The 21,765-nt window shown below is 37.4% G+C and overlaps 1 protein-coding gene across 3 annotated transcripts in view; it reads left to right on the forward strand.

Annotated features, from left to right (window-relative positions):
* The window catches only part of LOC150100638 (uncharacterized), a 296,632-nt gene that overhangs the window by 88,545 nt on the left and 186,322 nt on the right, over nucleotides 1-21,765 (forward strand). For all 3 annotated transcript variants that reach the window (XR_016549179.1, XM_090401968.1, XM_090401969.1), the window contains exon 7: nucleotides 7,913-7,999. Coding sequence is in view for 2 of the 3 variants with exons in the window: in XM_090401968.1 (XP_090258094.1) it covers nucleotides 7,913-7,999 (87 nt within the window). In the remaining variant the exon portion in view is untranslated. The remainder of the gene's footprint in view (nucleotides 1-7,912; nucleotides 8,000-21,765) is intronic.

Below are 21,765 nucleotides of genomic sequence, written 5' to 3' on the forward strand. Positions count from 1 at the left end.
GGATAGAAAAATTAGAACTCTATGTTGGACACAGGAAGTTAAAGAGGCAGTGAAGGAAAAGAAGAAAGCATATCAAAAGTTCTTGGCAAATAAGTCAGCTTGTGCTCTTAGAGAATACAGAGACAAATGTAAGAAAGCTAAACAGTGTGTAAAACTAGCTAAACAAAAGTCATGGGAGGACTTTGGCAAGAACATAGAAAATAAATATCAAGAAGGTGGCAAAATATTCTGGAGGTTGTTGAAGAAGCTTAGGAATGGAGGAAAGAGTGCTGTAAAAGGAGTTAGAGATGATAAAGGTGACATGAAAACAGGAGAAAAAGATATCCTTGAAGTATGGAGTAATTACTTTGAAAAACTGCTAAATGGAACAAGCAGTGATGACAGCGAAGTGGTAAAAAACACTGACTAGGCATGCAGTCAGGAATACATATCCATACTTGAAGTAGAAAAAGCCATCAAAGGCTTGAAATGTGGAAAGGCGCAGGAGTAGATGATATTCGACCAGAAATGCTGAAGTATGGTGGTATAAAAGTCTTACAGTGGCTGCACTGTATAGTTCAGAAGGCCTGGACAGGGGGGTAAATTCCTGATGATTGGAGTAGAGCTCTCATAGTACCATATATAAAAATGGAATGAAAACTGAATGTGAGAATTACAGAGGTATTTCCCAACTGAGTGTTCCTGGTAAGATTTATGCCAGTATACTTGAGAAACGGTTGAGAAGAATTGTGGAAGAAAAGTTTGGTGAAGAACAAGCTGGATTCAGGCCAAATAGAGGCTGTCAGGATAAGATCTTAACTTCACAACAAATAGTGGAGAAATCATGGGAATATAACAAAGATCTGTATTTAAGTTTTGTTGATCTGGAAAAGGCATATGACAAGATGCCAAGAGAGAAGCTATACAATAATGCTACAGTTATATGGTGTCAGTGGGGCATTATATCAAGCAATACTTAGTCTCTATTTGAGTTGTAAGTCAGCAGTTAGATTTGAAGGAAGTACAGGAAAATGGTTTACTGTTAAATCTGGTGTGAGACAAGGATGTACATTATTATCTATATAAGGAAAGTGTTATTAAACATGATATCAAAATTGGGGATGTTAATGTCAGCTGTTTGCTTTATGTGGACGATGTTATACTTATCAATAAATCCGCTACGAGTCTGCAAGATTCCTTGACTAAATTGAATAACTGTTGTAATAGATATGGTATGAAGGTCAGCAATAAAAAGACAAAGACAATGAAAATAGGCAGAATCATTGAAAATATCAGCTGCATTGTGAATGGAGAACCTGTGGAACAAGTAAAACATTTCACCTACCTAGGTACGATTTTTAGTGAAGATGGTAAATTAAATGTGGAATAGACAAAAAAAAACAAAAGTCAGAATGAAGAATGAAGTCACTTGAATAAATTCATATGAAATAAGAGAGAAATTAGTCAGAACATAAATTAGCTGTATACAAGAAATTGTTCAAACCAATTTAACTTATGGATCTGAGAGCTGGGTCAGAAGTAAAACACTTGACTAAAGACTAGAAGCCGCAGATATTAGAATCCTGAGAAAGATTAAAGGTGTGAACAGATGGCATCAATGGCAATATCATATTAAAAATGAGGATATTAGGAAAGAACTTGATATTGTCTGCATCCAGGAATGCGTTAGCAGAGCTAATCTCAGGTAGTATGGTCACTTAAACAGAATGGGCAAGGAAAGATTAGCAAAACAAGTGTTCTCTGCCAGGTTGGCAGGAAAACGACCCAGAGGAAGACCAATATGTAGGTGGATTGATACGGTGCAATGTGCCTTAGATGATAGAAATATAAGATCTGATAATGTTGGAGTCTTGACAAGTAACAGACTGATTTGAGGAAAATTGTAGATAGGAAGTTAGTAATGATGTAAATTTTTCATGTAGTACTATCATATCCTGTACACCCCCCTTGAGGGTACATGGCAGGAATTTGATGATGATGAGTAGTATATGAAACTCGTTGGGAGAGTCATATTGAATGCATAAAGTCAGTTCGGTATCAGATTGTTGAAATTCATGATGCACTGATAATACTTAGTGAAAATTCAACCAATGCAGCCACCAAATCTGAATCTTTAACACTAGCAGAAAAACTTTGCTATTATTCCTTTTTAGTTATTGTGTTAGTGACATGGTATGACATACATCATCGGATTAACATAGTTAGCAAATCAAGGCAAACAAAAAGTATGGATATAAAAACGGTTATAAATTTTTTAAAATCATCTATGGAATTCATTAGACAATACCGTACACTCGAATTTGAAAATGCTTTGACTCAAGCTGAGGAATTAGCAAGGCTTTTAGGAACGGAGCCAATATTTACTGAAAAAAGAATAATTCGTAGGAAGAAATTATTTAGTTATGAATCTGAAGACATTCTTGTTACTGTTGATGAGAGAACAAAGTTTAGAATAATGATATTCAACATCATTTTGGACACGATGTTAACATCTCTTGAAGAAATATTTAAACAAATAAAAACATACGAGCAAAATTGGGGTTTTCTTTTTAATATAACTAAAGTATGTGATTTAAATGAATTAAAAAACAATGTATGGATTTGCATTCGATTCTTCATCAAGAAAATAATAGTGACATTGATGGGAATGAGCTCTTTGAAGAAATTAAATCTCTAAACAGTTTACTTCCGGAAAACATCAATTCGTGGTGCTTAAGGGTCAAAGCTGTATAACTGAGAGGAGACCTCCACATAGCCTTTAAAGGAATGCGGAGAACCGACCAGGGCTTCTGACCTAATGTCCAATCCTCACCTTCTCGTGGTGCACCCTGCTGGGTATCTACTTTGATACTGAACGAACGAGGATGGGCTGGCAATTTGGGATTTAGCCGACCAAATTGTATTCTTGTTGGTTAAACCAAAATAAAAAATGATGGTACAACATGACAAAATTTCATGCCGGCTGGGGCGTCGCCCGGTTAAACAAGGCCCCCGTTGTTTTCGCCAGGGAACCAGGGCGAACAGCGAAAAGTCAGCTACTGGAACAAATCTGAAAACAAACCCCAACTCAACATTACCAGATTTAAAGATCGGTACTATCAACGTAAGAAGCCTGAATGGCAAAGAAATGGAACTAGCTGAGGAATTAGATAAGTACCAGATCGACATAATAGGGGTGACTGAAACAAAAAAGACCAAAACTGGTGAGATCTTTCTGAGCAATAAATACAAAATGTTATATTCAGGCAATGACAATCAAGGAAAAGAAGAAGTAGCCATAGTATTCAACACAAAATACGAGGCTAATCTTCTTGAATGGCAGTCAGTCTCAAGTAGAGTAATGTGGGCAAATATGAGAATGGGGAACTGGACAATGAGACTTATTTGTGCCTATGGTCCCACAGAAGGTTCTACTAAGGTAGAAGTGGAGGAATTTTTTGAGGCTTTAGAAAAAGCAACTGACACAATGAAAAAGGAAAAGTTGGTCCTTGTTGGGGATCTAAATAGTAGAGTAGGAAATGATTGTGAGACATACAAAAATATTTTGGGAAAATTTGGAGAAAAGAGCAAAGCTAATAATAATGGCAAATATCTGTTGGATTTCTGCTCAGGACATGGACTGGTTATTACTAACACCATGTTCCAACATAAAAATGTGCACAAATTCACATGGAGAGAAGAGGCTAGGAATAAGAAAAGTCTCATTGACTATGTTATTGTTGATAGTGATGTTTTCTCCCTGGTGCAGGACACCAGAGTGTACAGAGGATTTGAAATTGGAAGTGATCATTGTTTAGTCTTGAGCAGGATAAAATTGAATTTCGTATTGAAAAGAATAACATGTAAGAAAGTTTTAAAGCGAATAAAAGTTGAGCAGCTCTCAGATGTGAGCTGTAGACTAAAATACAGAAATATTATTGAAAAGAAAATGAAAGAGTGTGAGAACAGGAATCAAACCTTGGAGATTCAGTGGCAAACTCTGAAGGAAACATTGATTGATTCTGCCAGAGAGGCATGTGGTGAGGTTGTGTGCAAGGATAAAAAAATCAGAACTCCCTGGTGGACACAGGAAGTTAAAGAGGCAGTGAAGGAAAAGAAGAAAGCATATCAAAAGTTCCTGGAAAATAAGTCAGCTTTTACTCTTACAGAATACAGAGACAAATGTAAGAAAGCTAAACAGTGTGTAAAACTAGCTAAACAAAAGTCATGGGAGGACTTTGGCAAGAATATAGAAAATAAATATCAAGAAGGTGGCAAAATATTCTGGAGGTTGTTGAAGAAGCTTAGGAATGGAGGAAAGAGTGCTGTAAAAGGAATTAGAGATGATAAAGGTGAAATGAAAACAGGAGAAAAAGATATCCTTGAAGTATGGAGTAATTACTTTGAAAAACTGCTAAATGAAACAAGCAGTGATGACAGCACAGTGATAAAAAACACTGAACAGGCATGCAGTCAGGAATACATATCCATACTTGAAGTAGAAAAAGCCATCAAAGGCTTGAAATGTGGAAAGGCAGCAGGAGCAGATGATATTCGACCAGAAATGCTGAAGTATGGTGGTATAAGAGTCTTACAGTGGCTGCACTGCATAGTTCAGAAAGCCTGGGCAGAGGGTCGAATTCCCGATGATTGGAGTAGAGCTCTCATAGTACCCATATATAAAAAGGAAATAAAACTGAATGTGAGAATTACAGAGGTATTTCCCTACTGAGTGTTCCTGGCAAGATCTATGCAAGAATACTTGAGAAATGGTTGAGAAGAATTGTGGAAGAAAAGCTTGATGAAGAACAAGCTGGATTCAGGCCAAATAGAGGCTGTCAGGATCAGATCTTCACTTTACGACAAATAGTCGAGAAAGCATGGGAATATAACAAAGATCTGTATTTAAGTTTTGTCGATTTGGAAAAGGCATATGACAAGGTGCCAAGAGAGAAGCTATTCAATACGCTGCAGTTATATGGTGTCAATGGGGCATTATATCAAGCAATACTTAGTCTTTATTTGAGTTGTGAGTCAGCAGTTAGAATTGAAGGAAGTACAGGAAGATGGTTTAATGTTAAATCTGGTGTGAGACAAGGATGTACATTATCCCCTCTGTTATTCATTATCTATATGGATCACATTATGAAGGAATGTGGTATTAAACCTGATATCAAAATTGGAGATGTTAATGTCAGCTCTTTGCTTTATGCGGATGATGTTATACTTCTAAATAAATACGCTACAAGTCTGCAATATTCTCTGACTAAATTGAATAGCTGTTGTAATAGATATGGTATGAAGGTCAGCCATAAAAAGACAAAGACAATGAAAATAGGCAGAATCATTGAAAATGTCAACTGTGTTGTGAATGGAGAACCTGTGGAACAAGTAAAACATTTCAGCTACTTAGGCACAATTTTTACTGAAGATGGTAAACTAAATATAGAAATAGACAACAGAATCAGCAAAGCTGGTATCATGGGAAGTCAATTGAATAAATTCATATGGAATAAAAAAAGAAATTAGTCGGAAAACTAAATTAGCTGTATACAAGACTGTGTTCGAACCAATTTTAACTTATGGATCTGAGAGCTGGGTCAGAAGTAAACCACTTGACCAAAGACTAGAGACCGCAGATATGAGAGTCCTGAGAAAGATTAGAGGCGTGAACAGATGGCATCAATGGCAATATCATATTAAAAATGAGGATATTAGGAAAGAACTTGACATTGTCAGCATCCAGGAATGCGTTAGCAGAGCTAATCTCAGATGGTATGGTCACTTAAATAGAATGGGAGAGGAAAGATTAGCAAAACAAGTGTTCTGTGCCAGGTTGGCAGGAAAACGACCCAGAGGAAGACCAAGATATAGGTGGATTGATACGGTACAAAGTGCCTTAGACGATAGAAATATAAGATCTGATAATGTTGGAGTCTTGACAAGTAACAGACTGATTTGGAGGAAAATTGTAGATAGGAAGTTAGTAATGATGTAATTTTTTCATGTAGTACTGTCATATCCTGTACACCCCTTGAGGGTACATGGCAGGAATTTGATGATGATGATGATGATTAAACATCAATTCACATTGGAAACTTTACAATTTTTAAAAGCAAATAATTTGCAGAATATAATTCCAAATATGTGGTTGCATTGAGAATTCTGCTGGTGATTCCTATTACAGTAGCAACAGCTGAGAGAAGTTTCGCAAATTGCAACTTATCAAAACATATTTACTATCGACAATGGGGAGTGAGCGATTGAATTCTTTAGCTTTACTGTCTATTGAAAATGCAGTTGTTCAGAAATAGACATTAGTGAAAGAATAAAAAAACGTTCGCAGATTTAAAATCAAGAAAAATATATATGTAAATTAGAATTGATAAAATCAAAAGTGTAAAACCCATAATATTTTTAATAACCAATAATTTAGTAATTTTTTTTGTATGTACTATTTTATTTTTTTGTTAGTGAATAGAAATAATAAGTAGAAATCTTGAAGTTATTAAATTATGAATCCTTTGCGAAAACCTATACCTACTTACAATCAGGAAGTATTAAATATTTAAAAAAAAAAAAAAAACCCTTCGGGTGCCAAATGAGGAGTTTGCTTGGGGCACAAAATTGTCTTAGTCCGACCATATCTGATATGCTGATGATACAGCTCTCCTGGCTGACAATATTCAGGATCTTCAAAATCTTCTGGAACTAATGAATGAAGAGAGTGAAAAATCAGGATTAAAAATAAATATCACCAAAACTAAATTCATGGTCATAAGCAAGAAACCAATTCTTAATTCAGCACTTTCCTTAAATGAAAAACAAATAGAAAGAGTGTCAAAGCTTAAATATCTTGGATACTTGTTAAATGAAAATTGCAATCCATAAATGGGAATAAAAGTTAGAATTGAAATGGCAAGAAAAATTTTCTCCTAATGAAATCAAACTGTGTAACCGCAGTTTAAATTTAGAGCTTAGTACGCACGGTTAAATGCTATGTATGGTCTGTACTGCTGTATGGTGCAGAAACTTGGACCTTGAAGACAACATCAATAAAAAGACTTGAAGCCTTTGAGATATGGTTATACAGAAGAAAGTTTGTGTATTGTATTGCATTGATGAAACTGAATTGCAAATAGTTGATGAGGCTATGAAGGTTTTTAACACCAGACAAGCCTTATAAACACAAGGAGCTATATAAGCTCATCCCGAGCAGGCTTTTACAAACATCCATGTCCACTATGGGATTCAAATCAAGGTTGTTCAGATGGTGTGTTGCAAGAGTGGCATGATATTTCAAATGATCATTTGAATGTTAAACCTACTGACAAGGATAACTAAGTTATCCCTGTTCATAAGACTGATAAGATCACATTGGGACTGTTGCACCCAGATTTAGTTTCCTGTATTTCTTGGGACTGCAAGTTTTGGGCATTCAGAGGAGAGTGCTCAAAATGGCAGCTTGTTTGTGGAGTGCTTCCTATGAAGATAAACTGAAATGTATGTGTTACAGAACTTGCCTGATAGGGGATATGACAGCAACATAAGTTACTTAAGGAGTTTTGTAGATAGGTGATAAAAAATCTTTCATGATTGGAGGGGAAGAAACAAGGGATTACTCCTGAAAGTTGTGTAAGAATGTGGTTATCACTGGTGTAGGAACTAGATTTTTCTCTAGGAGAAAACTAAATGAGTGGAACAAGTTGCCAGAGGTCATGCATACTTAATCAGTGAATGAAGTCGAGGAGATTTATAATAGGCATTTTGTGTGTGTGTGATGTTCAAAGTAGGCTTCCTCTGATGGACTTTGGAGAAGCCTGTATAACAATAATAATTACATTGTGTAAGTCCCATATATGTAAATATCATCAGTAAAAGTATATGTACAAAAGTACCTGATTATTCCTCACTATAAATGTTTATATTATAGCTGCATTTTGTGCAAGATAAAGTTTTCGTGGGCCTGGAACATATACCTGCATCTTATCCTGTTAGAGAAAAAATACTTGGACCTAACGTGAGTTATAAGAGCATTATGGTTTATATTGTTTATAAACTGCTGTTGAGTATAATAATTGGCATGATAAATATATAAACTGCTATATTTACAATATTGAAATAGTTGCTATCAGCAGTTCGTTTCCGTGCATGTGTGTGAGAGAGAGATATATCTCATTAATTTCAATGTGAATTCTTGACACTGAGTTATACATATACGTTATATAACTAACCAAAGAAAATATAATTTTAAATAAAAATTAAACTTGAAAGTGAAAAAAAAAGTCTCCGACTACATTGTTTGATTTTCCATTCATTGTTAATGAAAACTAAATATGAACTTCTTGAGGGTAATGCCATGAGGGATGTGATAAAGTTCAAAGTAAATATTAGATAATACAGCTTTTTTAGTTATTGACTTTAAGACATCTTTAGGACAGTTTAAGGAGATAACAAAGCCAATGTCTTGACACTTGTTTGTTTCTTCCTTTGTTTACAGTGTAGAGGATATCCATCATCATCAAATTGGAAGTTCCTTTCTGATGCTCACATTTTTAATATGATTCTGCTATCAATGCCAGCTGATCATTCTAATTTTATTTTAATTGTTTTTTTCCTAACCCAGATCTATAGGTAAAATTGTTTTGAAGTATTTTTTAATATTGATAGTTCACTAATTTGATTAATTTCTCTCTCTTATTCCATATAAATTTATTCACTTGAGTCCCCACTATACCAGATTTTTTCATTCTTTGATCTATTTCCATATTTATTTACCATCTTCATTAAAAACAGTGCAATACAGCTGAAATATTTTACTTGTTCTATAGGTTCATTTTTATATATTTTTTTATTTGTCACAAATGTTATTCATTTCAGTTTAGAATTTAATAACTTCTTACATAGTTATTTCATAGTCTTTCATAGTTATTCAATTCAGTTAAGAATTGAATAACTTCTTAAGAGTTATACTCTTAAGAGTATAACATCTGCATGAAAAGCTGAGATTAATATATCCAATTTTTATTGGAGATTAATGCTTTCTTTCTTCATAATCTCATCTGTTCAGATGAGCAATTCTGAAAAATGTATGCATCCCTTCTTACACCTGATTTAAGATCATCTTCCTACACCTCCTTCAGTTCTAACTGCACAACTTGAATACAATTGCATGGAAAGAAGTCAATGGATACCATAGTATAAGGAACAAACAGCCATGCCACCCACCTTAATAAGATGTAGGACCTCCTTTCAATGTGATGACTGCAGCAGTCCTACAGGGCATACTGTCCAAGTGTATGATAATAATCAATGGGAATTTTGGACCATTCTTCCTGTAGGCATGTAACGAAGTACTGGACTCTTGTGAGACACATTCCTTGACCTCACCTGCTCCAGTTCATCCCACAATATTCTATAGGGTTGAGATCAGGGCTTTATGGAGGCCAGTCAAGTGCGGTGACATTTATATCCACAAACCACACAGTTACAGAAGCAGCCTTATGGCATGGTGCATTGTCTTGCTGAAAGAAACAATGGTTGGTTCCATAGAACCACCACAAAGTAGGAAACATTGCATTGTCCATAATGTTCAGATACTTCTCAGAGTTCAGTCTTTGTGGCACCACAAACAGAGGTCTGAGGCCAAACAGAAAAACAGGACCATAGTATCAAGCCATGACCTCCAAATTTCATAGTTGAGGTTATGCACATCTTGTAAGAGATGGTCACCGAGCATCCACCACAACCATCCATCTGCTCAGTACATTGCACAGCTGAAGATGACACTGCATGTTGGTTTTGGTAATGTTGTTAGTGTCGGTTTTCTGAATGTTTTTGTGCAGGTTCATGTTCCAGTCGATGCCCAGAACTTTGCATTCAATGTGTTGGTCAACAAATGGCAGTTTTTATATCTTTTGTAGCACTCTACGGTCACGTGTGATGGGTTGTCCACTGTGGATGGCCTGCACGTCCATCTCAGTGTGATATCACTGATTATTGATCACATTATGGATCATAATGTGATCCATATAGATGCATAAGAGTGGAGATAATATGCATCCTTGTTTTACCCTTGATTTTACATCAAACCATCTTCCTTTATTCCCTTCAATTCATCACACCATAGCCATCTTCACTAAAAACTTTGCCTAAATAGCGGAAATATTTTACTTGTTCTATAGGCTTTCAGAATTCAGAATGCAGCTGAAGATTTCTATGTTCCTGCCTACCTTCATGGTTTTGTTATTTTTATTGCTGATTTTCATGCCAAATTTGTTATAACTGTTATTCAGCTTAGTGAGAGAATCCTGAGGATTTGTATTGGATGTTTTCAGGAGTTCAACATCATTAGCATAAAACAAAGAGCTAAGTTTATCTCCAATTTTAATATCAGGTTTAATGCCACTTTCTTTCATAATGTGATCCATATAGATGCATAAGAGTGGAGATAATGTGCATCCTTGTTTTACACCTGATTTTACATCAAACCATCTTCCTTTATTCCCTTTAATTCTAACTGCTGACTTACAATTTAAATATAGACTGTGTATTGCTCTATGTAATGTTATATTTATCCCAATATAACTGTATTATTTTGTTTCTCCCTGCACACCTTGTCATATGCCCTTCCAGATCTACAAAACAGTTCTGATTCTTGTCATATTCCCATGATTTTTCAACTATTTGTCATAAAGTGAAAATCTGCTCTTGGCAACCTCTATTTGACTTGAATCCAGCTTGTTCTTCCAATTTCTCTTTCACAAGTTTTCTCAGTCTCTTTTCAAGTATGCTTGCCTAAATCTTACCTGGAACACTTAATAGAGAAATTACTCTGTAATTCTCACATTCAGCCTTAATCCCTTTTTTATAGATAGGAACTATGTGCTCTACTCCAGTCATTTGGAATTTGACCTTCTGACCAAGCCCTTTGAATTATGCAATGTAGCCACTGCGAAACTTTTATTACAACATATTTGACATTTCTGGTCGAATATTTACTACTCCAGTTGCCTTTTCACATTTCAAATTTTATTTATCCTTCTCTACATGAAGTAGTGATATGTATTGCTGTTTGCATTCCTCTTACAAATTTTCTACTACGGTAAGTCTTTCAAAGTAATTACTCCAGACATGTAGGATATTCTCATCTTTACTTTTCATGTCACCTTTATACCTGGTTTACTTTGAAAGCAAGAAAATAATTTGTGTGCAACCTCTTTCTTAAGAGGTTACACAGAGGATTTCTTCTTTCATGTCTTTAACATATCAGTTGCTTTTCTGTTCTTTGAAACTTAAAAATAATTTTAAGACCTTTTTTACTTCTGCAAACTTCTTCCTTATCCTTGACTATAAAAAGCTATCACTTTTGAGTTTACAGTGTTGAACTAGAATAAGTTTGCTGCTCAATGTATCAAAAGGAACTGTCCATTACTTCAGGAGAACTATGTAATGCTTATCACTTTTATTTACACTCCAACTTAGTTTCGTTTGAAAAAAATTCATCTGTTAATTTTTGGGATAACCTCATAATGCTCTTTTCCACCTTTTTGGCTTAAGAAATGTTCTTTCTGTTTAAACTATATTTCTGAGCTATACTCCAACTTTCAGTATATCTTGTACTGAAAGTACAAGTCTTCAGACTCCTTGGAAGCATCACAAATAATAATAATAATAATAATAATAATATATATATACAACATTTAATTAAGCACAGTAAATAAACATGCTAAAATTAAATTTAAGCAATGTTAAAGGAAATAAAAACTTGAATGTAACTCGAGAATCAGCAAGATATTTTTGCTTGAATATGCCTTTTCCAGACAACTTAGTAATTGATAGTGTTGTACCATAATACTGCTTGGTAGAAACTCCCCCCCCCCCAGAGTTACAAGAATGACTTGTGTTTGTCTGTATCATCTTTCATATTTATGGCATCATACTTGAAGCCTTTCAGTTTCTTCTGTTTCGAAAGAAATGACATACCAGTAAAATTAATGTCATGAGCAATTAAAATGTAATTGTTAATGCATGCTATGGCTTAGTTTATCGTATAGTATTTTTATAATACCAATTAAAGATAAACTGTTTGATTATCTGTTAAATGCCATTTATATTTTAATCTAGTCACTACAAATGGGAACTGCTCTACACATATGGATCTCAATCATAAAATTAGTATTTTTATAGTATAAAGAGAGATGTTTCAAAAGAAAACAAGCAAAATAAATGAGAAATGTGCAAGATGTATTCTTACAGGATCTCATATTCCTAGAAGTTTAAATTGAACAATTTGTTACATTTACTACAAGTTAGAATTAAATATAGATCAAGGAAATTGTAAAAATCAAGTATAAAGGTCTTCATGCAAGGGGAAGAAAATCACTATTGGTAGTACTGATACCTAATGTAAACTGTGTTTTTAAAACATCTATACATTTCTTTAATTTCATCCAAAATGATATTTTTTAAATGCATATTGCAAATGGAGTAAGCACGTTTCAGATTATCGAGCACATAAAAATCAGTTACATAAAAAAAATTATTCCTTTCTCGTAGAAAGGCTTATACGCTGGTTATACATAATTATTAATTAACTTAAGGAATTCACAACGTACAATAGAATATAAATTAAACTTTAATATATATTTCTAATATTTCGGCAATGTCACGTTGCCATTTTCAAAAGAACTTACAATGAAGACACGTGCATGCAGGCACTACATACAGTAAATGAGGACGAAGCAGGAAGCTATCATTTCTCCTAAAAGTCCTGATGGTGCCCCCTAGTGGGCTATGTAGGTATTCTTGGCCGTTGGGCTGAAGGTCTCATGATGTATGTCTCCCAAATTTGGGGCAGTCTCATGCAACCAAATTTGTTGAGGTTTGGCATGTTTCTTAGGGCTGAAGTTGATTCCATGAAAAGTCTTTCAAACTTGAACTTGCTATGGTGTATTATTGTGGCTTTCTTCCACCGTATTCTGTGGTGTGTATCCAGAGCATGGTCTGCAAGACCAGAGTGGCTATACTGATGAAAACGGATGTAGTCCTTGTGTTCTGAAATTTTGATATTCACTGTCCTGCCTGTTTGGCCAAAGTAGGACAGCTTACATCTGCAAGGGACCTGGTATACACCAGGTAGGTCTAGGGGAAGTGGTTGGTCTTTAGTGGAGTGGATAAGGGATGCCAATTTTCTATATAGTCTGTAACAAGAGGTCAAGTCATGTTTCCTTAAGATTTTGGTAATTTTTTCCAAGGTGCCTCGGATGTAGAGAATGGTGATGAATTTAGAGTAATCCTTGTTGTGAGGGGGGGGGGGGGGGGGGGGGCTTGTGGTTTACTGGGTTCAATATTTTTTGGATTTTTTTGGGGGGGGGGGGAACATTGGCTGAGAAAGTGTTAAGGATGTGATTTAGTTCAGTGATTAGGGCATTGTCATTTGAACAGATTAGTTTAGCCCTGTTGTATAGTGTCTTAATAACTTCATATTGTTGTGAGGGGGGGGGGGGATGTTGGGATTGTGGGTGAATGTATCTGCCTGTATGGGTGGGTTTTCTATAAACAGAGAAAACCAAGGTCCCATCAGGCTGGCAGGTGATTAGTGTGTCTAGGAAAGGGAGGCTGTTGTTTTCCTCTTTCTCCAGAGTAAACTTGATTCTGGGGTGTTGGTTGTTTAAGCGTGTTAAGAAGGAGAGGAGTGTGTCAGAGACATGTGGACAAATAGTGAACACATGATCAACATAGCGAAGCCATATGGTTGGTTTTTGTGGGGCAGAGTTTAAGGCTTTCTCTTCAAAAGTCTCCATAAAGAAGTTGGCCAAGGGTGGGGAGAGTGGTGAACCCATGGCTTGAGTGGGACATTTGTGAATAAGGAGGTCAGTTTTGACGTCTCGTCAAAACTGACCATTATTTCAGTATGTTGGAGTGTAAGGTTTTCTATGCTGGCTTTGACGTGGGCTGAGCTTTTTATGTGTGATGGTGTGTTGCCAGTATAGTGTGAGAGTTCTTTGACCAAATGTTTAGCTAATTTGTATGTGTGGGAATCGATGCCATCCGCTATGGGACGTAATGGCACATTTTCTTTATGTATTTTTTGGGAGTTCTTATATATGGGAGGGGGGGGTATAGAGTTAAATGGTTTTAATGTGTCAGTAACTTCTACAGGCCAAGAAGTGACCTTCTTAAGGAGGCCTATGGAGTTTTCTAATTTGTGAGTTGGTGGGATTGTATTCAATGGGGAGGTAAGTAGCATGATCTAATAATAGAGAATTAAGCTTACCTCCAATAATAAATTTAGTTTAATCCTTTATCCAAGTGTAAGCAAACAAAGTTTGCACCTGAAAATATCTTCAGGACTGAGGTAAGGTGGTACAACACTAGGCAACTCACAGCAACGGTGGACCAAGCTCTCATCTCTCCTTGTCTCAGTATCTCCCATAATGCAAAGCACATCTCATTGCGGACATGTATACTGCTATGCAGTAAGGTAAATGCCACTACCCAGACCTATTTCAACCTTTATTGAGGTCTTGTCAGTGGGAGGCAGAAGCAATAGGAGAGGTCATATTTACCTATATGAGTTGCCAACAGGTGTACCACTTTATTATTGAATTACTGTGGATTTAAAGAATGATGTTGGAAGTTTATTTTGCACTTGGTTAGACTATAATAAATTTAGTTTAATCCTTTATCCAAGTGCAAACAAACAAAATTTGCGCCTGAAAATATCTTCAGGACTGAAGTAAGGTGGTGCAACTTGCAGCAAAGGTGGACCAGGCTCTCATCACTCCTTGTCTCAGTATCTCCCATAATGCAAAGCACATCTCCTTGCAGATATGTATACTGCTATGCATTAAGGGAAGGGCCACTACCCAGACCAGTTTCGACCTTTATTGAGGTCTCGTCATTGGGAGTCAGATCCAAACGTGGAGATGCTAAGGCAACAACGTTACTGGCTTGCTGGGTGAAGCATAAAATACTTTTGTTTTCCCCTTTGTGTCGAGAAGCTTGATGTGTGTGTGTGTGTGGGGGGGGATTGTGAGCCTTATGCTTGCACATTGTGAACTATGGGATTAGCTCTGTTCTGCTGAGAGTTTAAAAAATGTTTAATTTTTTAAACATTTTTTATGTTTAAAAAATCCTTGGATCTTTTAAACATAAAAGATCCAAGGATTGCCTTGGATCTTTTATCTTTATGATAGTCGTGTTCACTATAACTGGATGCTTGTCTAATTAGTGGGTTGGAATTAGAGTGTACCTTCATCATCATCACGAACCATGGCCTGCCTGTTGATGTCTGATGCCTGCTTCACTATCCTCACTTAGAGTGTGCCTTGCTGAAGAACTTTTCTACATGGTCGTGAAGGAGGGAATGGATGTCTGGAGTTCTGGTTTCTCTGTGGATCTGCATGTTTCTGACGAACCATGGGGCTTCCAGGATATCCTCAGGCACTTGTTTTGTATCCTCTGTAGTTTCAAGATGTTGGATTTGGATGTGTGACTTTATGGTGGGGATGCATATGTGATGACTGGTCGTATTACCATCTGATATAGTAGCAGGCTTGTTGTGTGTATCCAATTTGCTGTTGCAGTTGATCAGGGGGTACAGTTGGGCTATGGCTCTGGATGTCTTTGTGCCTATGAGCTTGATGTGGCAGTTGAAATTTAGTTTTTTGTCTAGCTGTACTTCAAGGTATCTGGTTTCTGTCTGTCATGGTATCTTTTTTCCGAGGAGTTGAATGTGATCTTGGATAAAGGCTTTGCGTCTGGTGAATAGTATAGCTGAGCTTTTGTGGGGGTTTACTTGTATCGGTCCGAGAACCATTTCTCTAGCTTTGTGATGGTGTCCTGGAGATGACTGATCGCCAGGTGTGGGCGGAGAGATCTTGTCATTATGGCTGTGTCATCCGTGTATAATGCTGTGATGGTAGTGTTGAATATTGAATGGGAAATTTTATACTAAATTTTATTTATTCAGGATTCAACAAGCATTAGAAAACAAATAAGAGATACTTGAGCTTTAGTATAGAAATTGTGTAAAGAGTGCATAGAATGAATATTTTATATAAATATACAAAGCATAAATCAGTTATGTCAATTTTATGTAAAGAAGTATGTTTTAGTTAATTGTAATGGCCATAATATGTTCTATGTGAAACATATGTAATCTAAAGTTCAAGGTGCTTGGGCGAGCGTTACGCTTGTGGCAGTGTAAATTATCGGAAAGCGACTTACGCTCGAATTTGCAGAAGATGCTGACCTAAAGAAATCGGTGACCTGGATGGACTAGCGGGAAAAGGTGAGTGTCAGGCGAAGATTCGTAAGAGAAAAGAGGGTGCTAAAGGTGCAAAATAAAAAGGGTTAGCCCCTTGCAGAAGGCTTTTTGATCGTTGGACTTTCGCCCTTGCTCAAGTCGTGACTGTTTGGTTTTGACCTGCTCTTCTCGGACGAGTGGTTCTATCTCGCCTCGTAATGGAACCAGGATAGCCATAGATGTTCTATATTTGCAGCCGTAGTTTCCCGTATTCGTGACCGTGATATGGAATAGGATCACCGGAAACAGAACCAGACCAACGTAGACAGATCACCAGCCGTGCTGAAAGGGACAGATGAGATGAACCTCATGTATGACCACGTGCGTAAGGTAATTCTACAATGTTCCAAACTAAGTTTTCAAGGAAGGAGAACCTATCACTGTATGCAGAATGTGGACTACCTTGGTAAAGTACTGTTTTGTTCTTTTTTATGTTAAAAGAGAAGCATGCTGAGAATAAGTGTGAATTGCAGTCAAGTATTATATGTGAATGGACATTCTAGTAAGGAACTTTAGTAGATTAGCGTTAACAGCCAGGGTTTATCTTTCTCGGTAGCTTTGTTACTGATTGTAGATTAGATAGTGTGACATCATAAATTGTATCCTTTAACATAGAATAATAGGGTAAATAGTGAAGATTAGAACTTTGAGAAATGTATTGTGTACAATCTAATGAGTGAAATTGTGAAAGGAAATTCTGTTTGATTTACAGTTAAGTTCTAAATGTCTATATTAGCTCCTCACCTGTGTATGACTTTTATCTAATAGTGAGAATGAATGTTACTATGTTCAATTTAGTGACCTTAATAAATGTGTTTATATGTTTTAACCTGAAATTAGCCTGTGCCTGAATTCAACTCATCGCTCATAAATTTCGGAACCTAATGCTGAGAATAATTGAATATTTATAGGCCATGATTGCAAACATCATTGAGTATAATTAGTTAGATAATTAGGTGCTGAAGGATAAGTGTAGGGATAATCACCTCTGTATAATTTCTGAGAGAAATTCTCTGGTTAAGGATTCCTCCTAACCTAAGGATACTGGCTGGCGCAGCAGAACAAATAAATTTGCCAGTATCTGATGGGGAAACAACACCAGACAGTAATTACAAGGGACTTGTCTTCAACAGGGAAATAGGCCCTTTGTCCGAGAGTTCAATACACGTAGTTATTCTAAGTAGTCGGCCAAGTAGATAGATAGCCTTTGTAGTTTAGCACCATAGCTTGTGTTAAGATAGGATTATCAGGGTAATCAGTTTAAGGCAAAATTAAAGTAATTCGATTAACACAAGGAAGAAATATTGAATATAGATATAGAATTAAAATAAAGAATTGAAGGTAGATGTTGAAAGTAAAGAAAGTGAATAAAATATAAATACACATAAATATAACAGTAGTCCTCGGGTTTTGTGGGATGTCAGCCACATAGATTGTGAAAGGTAGGGGAGCCAGCAGGGATCCCTGTGGTACTCCTGCCAGGATTTTGCACCTAGTTGAGATGGTGCCATTTATTTTTATCTGCATGGATCTGTCAGTGAGGTATGATTTTATTAGCCAGATCAGGTTTGTTGGTATGTTAGCCTGTATGAGTTTGTAGAGTAGGCCTTGATGCCATACCTGTCAAAGGCCTTGGCAGCATCCAGAAAGACTGCAGCTGTGTGCAGGTTCCAGTTGTATCCCTGTGTGATATGTTCCACTAGTTGGTGTATTTGTTGCGTCGTGCTGTGTACACAGTAGAAGCCAAATTGTTCATTTGGTATTATTCCTAATTTGTCTGATTTTTCTTGTAGTCTTGAGAGGATGATTTTTTCAGCAATCTTTCCTAGGTTGGATAGCAGGCTAATGGGACGATAGCTTTGCAGAAGTTGTGGATTGTTTCCTGGCTTTTTTATTGGTACGATGTCGGCAGATTTCCATGCAGTGTGGAAGTGTTGTATCCTTAGTATCGCATTGGTTATGTTAACCAGGTGCACAGTAGCCTTTCGAGGAAGCAGTTTGATGATTCTGTTTGTAATTCCATCTGAACCTGGAGCTTTTTTGTTGTTTAGATGTTTTATGATGTTGGTTATTTCCATTGGAGTAGTTGGAGTGATGCTGTCTGGCTGTCCATGGTCAGTCTTAAGGTACTCTTGACCTGCTGGTGGATTTCATAAATGTGGGTAATGTTTATGTTGTCATATGATGGGCTGCATTGTTTTTCTAGGTTGTCTGCTATTGCTTCTATTTTTTTGTATCAGTGTGTGCAGTTTGCATGGGGGGGGGGGGGTAGTGGGTTGTGTTTGGTGTGCAGGGTCTTCAGAAATTTCCATATTGTGTGATCTTCTGGGTTGAGTGATGACAGTTTATTTTCCCAGTCCTGATTCCTGTGGTTTTGAAGTGCTTTTCTGACTTGACTGTTCAAGTTGTTCAGAGTTTTCTTGTCCTGTGGTGCTCTTGTGTTGTGGTATCTTTTCCTGGCTTTGTTTTTTATTCTGATTAGGTCGATGATGTTTTCTGGGAGTCGGGTGGTTGGTTGTGGTTTTGGTGACTGCATCTAGTGCTTTTTTGATTTGGTTTGTTAGATTGCTTACTGCTTCGTCTATTTCTTTTTTGTGGATGATGGGTGCAGGGCCAATGTATTCTGTTAGGATTTTGACTAGCTTGTCCCATGATATGAAGGTGTGCAGGGGAGTCAGTTGGTCTTGCATGCCAAGTTTGATCAGGATTGGGTTGTGGTCAGATGATAATTTATTGATTGTCTCTACTTGGTACTGGTAACTGATGTTTCTAATGATAGCTATTTCGAGTACATCTGATCTGTCATGTGAGGGCTGTAATGAGTGTGCTCGATGGGTCCTGCTACCACAACTAAGTTGAGTGTTGTGTAGTGTGCGGCCACTTTTGTTGTTGGTGGTGCTCAGGTCGCATGCTTGGCATTTAAGTCTCCTGCTATGATGGTGGGGTCTGTGGTGGCAAGGATGGCATCCAGGTCTGCTGTCAGTAGAGGGTTGCTTGGTGAGTTGTAGGCAGCATATATCTTGAGGCTTCCTGCATTGTTTGTGTGGACTTGGATTCCTGTAATCTCCAGGTTGGTGGTCTGTGGGTTAGATATGGCATTGTGGTAGAGGTACGGTTTGATATAAATGGCAGTGCCTCCCCCTCTGATGCTAAGTCTGTCCATTCACTACGTTGTGTATCCTCTCACTTTTGGGTTGTTAGCAGATCTTAGGTGGGTCTCATTGATCAGCATTATGTCAGGGTTGTGTCTGAGTGCAAATTCTTGTAGTTCTAGTGTCTTGCTGGTGATACTGTTGGCGTTCCTGGCAGCTATCAGGAGTGAGTTGGGTTTTACTTTAGTTTTATTCATTGTTGAGTGCTGTCAGGATGGAATGGGTGCCTTGAAGGAATTTCTTCGTGGAGGATGGCGTAGGATTTGTTTTGCTGAATTCCTGAAGTATGGTAGCTAGTGAGGCAGTTAGAACTGATGTAAGGTTGGAGCTTGTAAATTCGTTGGAGGAAGTATTCTTGGATCGTGCAGCCTCGGCATATGTTGGTCCTGGTTTCAGGTTGATTTCCTTTCTGAGTTGTCAAGGTGGAGGTTATTTGAACTGGTTGGTGATCTGCACAGTTGCTCAGAGTGTCACTGCTGGGTGGTGGATGAGTGGTTCTGGGAGACCTGCGGTTCTGTGGGTGTGCTATGCATCCTTTATAGTTGGTGGGGTGAGGACCTCCACAGCTTGCACACTTAGCTGGCGTAGATCTTGGCTTGGTGCATATGATGGTCTGGTGGCCTTCACCACATTTTAAGCACCTGAAGTTGGCCCAGCATAGTTTTTGGGCATGCCCGAACCGCTGACATCTGTGGCACATGTTCTGAAGGCATTGGCCTTTTATCAGACCTGAGCATCCTGCTGACTTTGATTGGGTTCAGGCTTTGGTTGCTTAGATCAGCAGAGATTTCTTCTGGGGTGATTCCTTCTGTGACATCGCATATCACCACCTTTAGGGTCTTTTCGCTTGGTAAAACAAATGTATGGTAAAGAAGATTTTTGTTATCCAATAGGCTTGTCATCTGCCTGTAGTCAGTGACGGTAGTTGGCTGGATTTTGACTCCCTCATCTGAGCTTTTTTGCCCAGGAGTATGTTTTGCTCCCTGAGGGCTGATATGACAGAAGTCCATTTTTCCTTGTCCCAGAGTATAACTGGCGGGACCTTCTCCAAATTTTTTGGTGTCCTGATCGGAGACGATCTTATGGAGGATGACTCACCCATAAGATCGTCTATTTTTCTTCTCCATTTGTTTGAATGCTCTTCTTGTGAGTTGTTATGATGGGGGGGGGGATTAGATGGCTAAACAGTAATAAATTCCCCTTGGGATACTTCGTCCTCTCCTTCTGGATCATTTGTTTGGGCTTAGAGGTTTAAATAACCCGGCCAGTCAGTCTCAAACTTTGCCATAATAAACTTTAACACTTCTAATGACTCCTCCTTGTTTAGAGTCCTGATCTGTTCCTTGATGCCTTCCATACCAATCAGAAGTCTCCTGGAGTTATCTGAGGGCTCTCTCTGGTCTTGCAGACCATGCTCTGGATACAGAATATGATGGAAGAAAGCCTCAATAATACACCATAGCAAATTCACGTTTGAAAGACTTTTCATGGAATCAGCTTCAGCCCTAAGAAACATGCCAAACCTCAACAAATTTGGTTGCATGAGACTGCCCCAAATTTGGGAGACATACATCACGAGACCTTCAGCCCAACAGCCAAGAATACCTACATAGCCCACTAGGGGGCACCATCAGGACTTTTAGGAGAAATGATAGCTTCCTGCTTTGTCCTCATTTACTGTATGTAGTGCCTGTGTGCACGTCTTCATTGAAAGTTCCTTTGAAAATGGCAACGTGACATTGCCGAAATATTGGAAATATATATTAAAGTTTAATTTAATTTATATTCTATTGTACATTGTGAATTCCTTAAGTCAATTAATAATTAAAAAAAAAATTATATTGGATGGTATCCCAGAATAGATGTTATTGGTGCTTTTAAAAGTAATTATCCTTATATACAAGAATCAGTGCTCTGCATAACAAAGGAGAATTTAGTCTTTGCAATATTTGTTGGTTGGTGTCAAATATTGCAAAGACTAAATGCATGTAATGTCTCATAATCTTGAACATTTCAATCTGGGGATGTGAGTCTGCATGATTTAAAGTATCTAGTGGTGTGCCACAAGGATCTCTCCTTGGTCCACTGTTATTCAATCTGTACATTAATGATATTGGGAAGGATTTGACAGGCAGCATACAGCGAATGCTGCTGATATGCAGTACGTGCAGAATGATTTGAATAGGCTGGAATTGTGGGCGTGGGAAAATGGATGTCAGTTCAATGTCAGTAAATGCAAAGTCATGCACTTTGGCATGATTAGATATCCAATGTCATTATATTCTTGAGATTATGTTAGAAGAAACTGATCAGGCTAGGCAT

The sequence above is a fragment of the Typopeltis vanoorti genome, chromosome 12 (assembly GCF_054136105.1).
Source record: "Typopeltis vanoorti isolate ZY-2024b chromosome 12, IOZ_Tvanoo_1.0, whole genome shotgun sequence".
Classification (NCBI taxonomy): domain Eukaryota; kingdom Metazoa; phylum Arthropoda; class Arachnida; order Uropygi; family Thelyphonidae; genus Typopeltis; species Typopeltis vanoorti.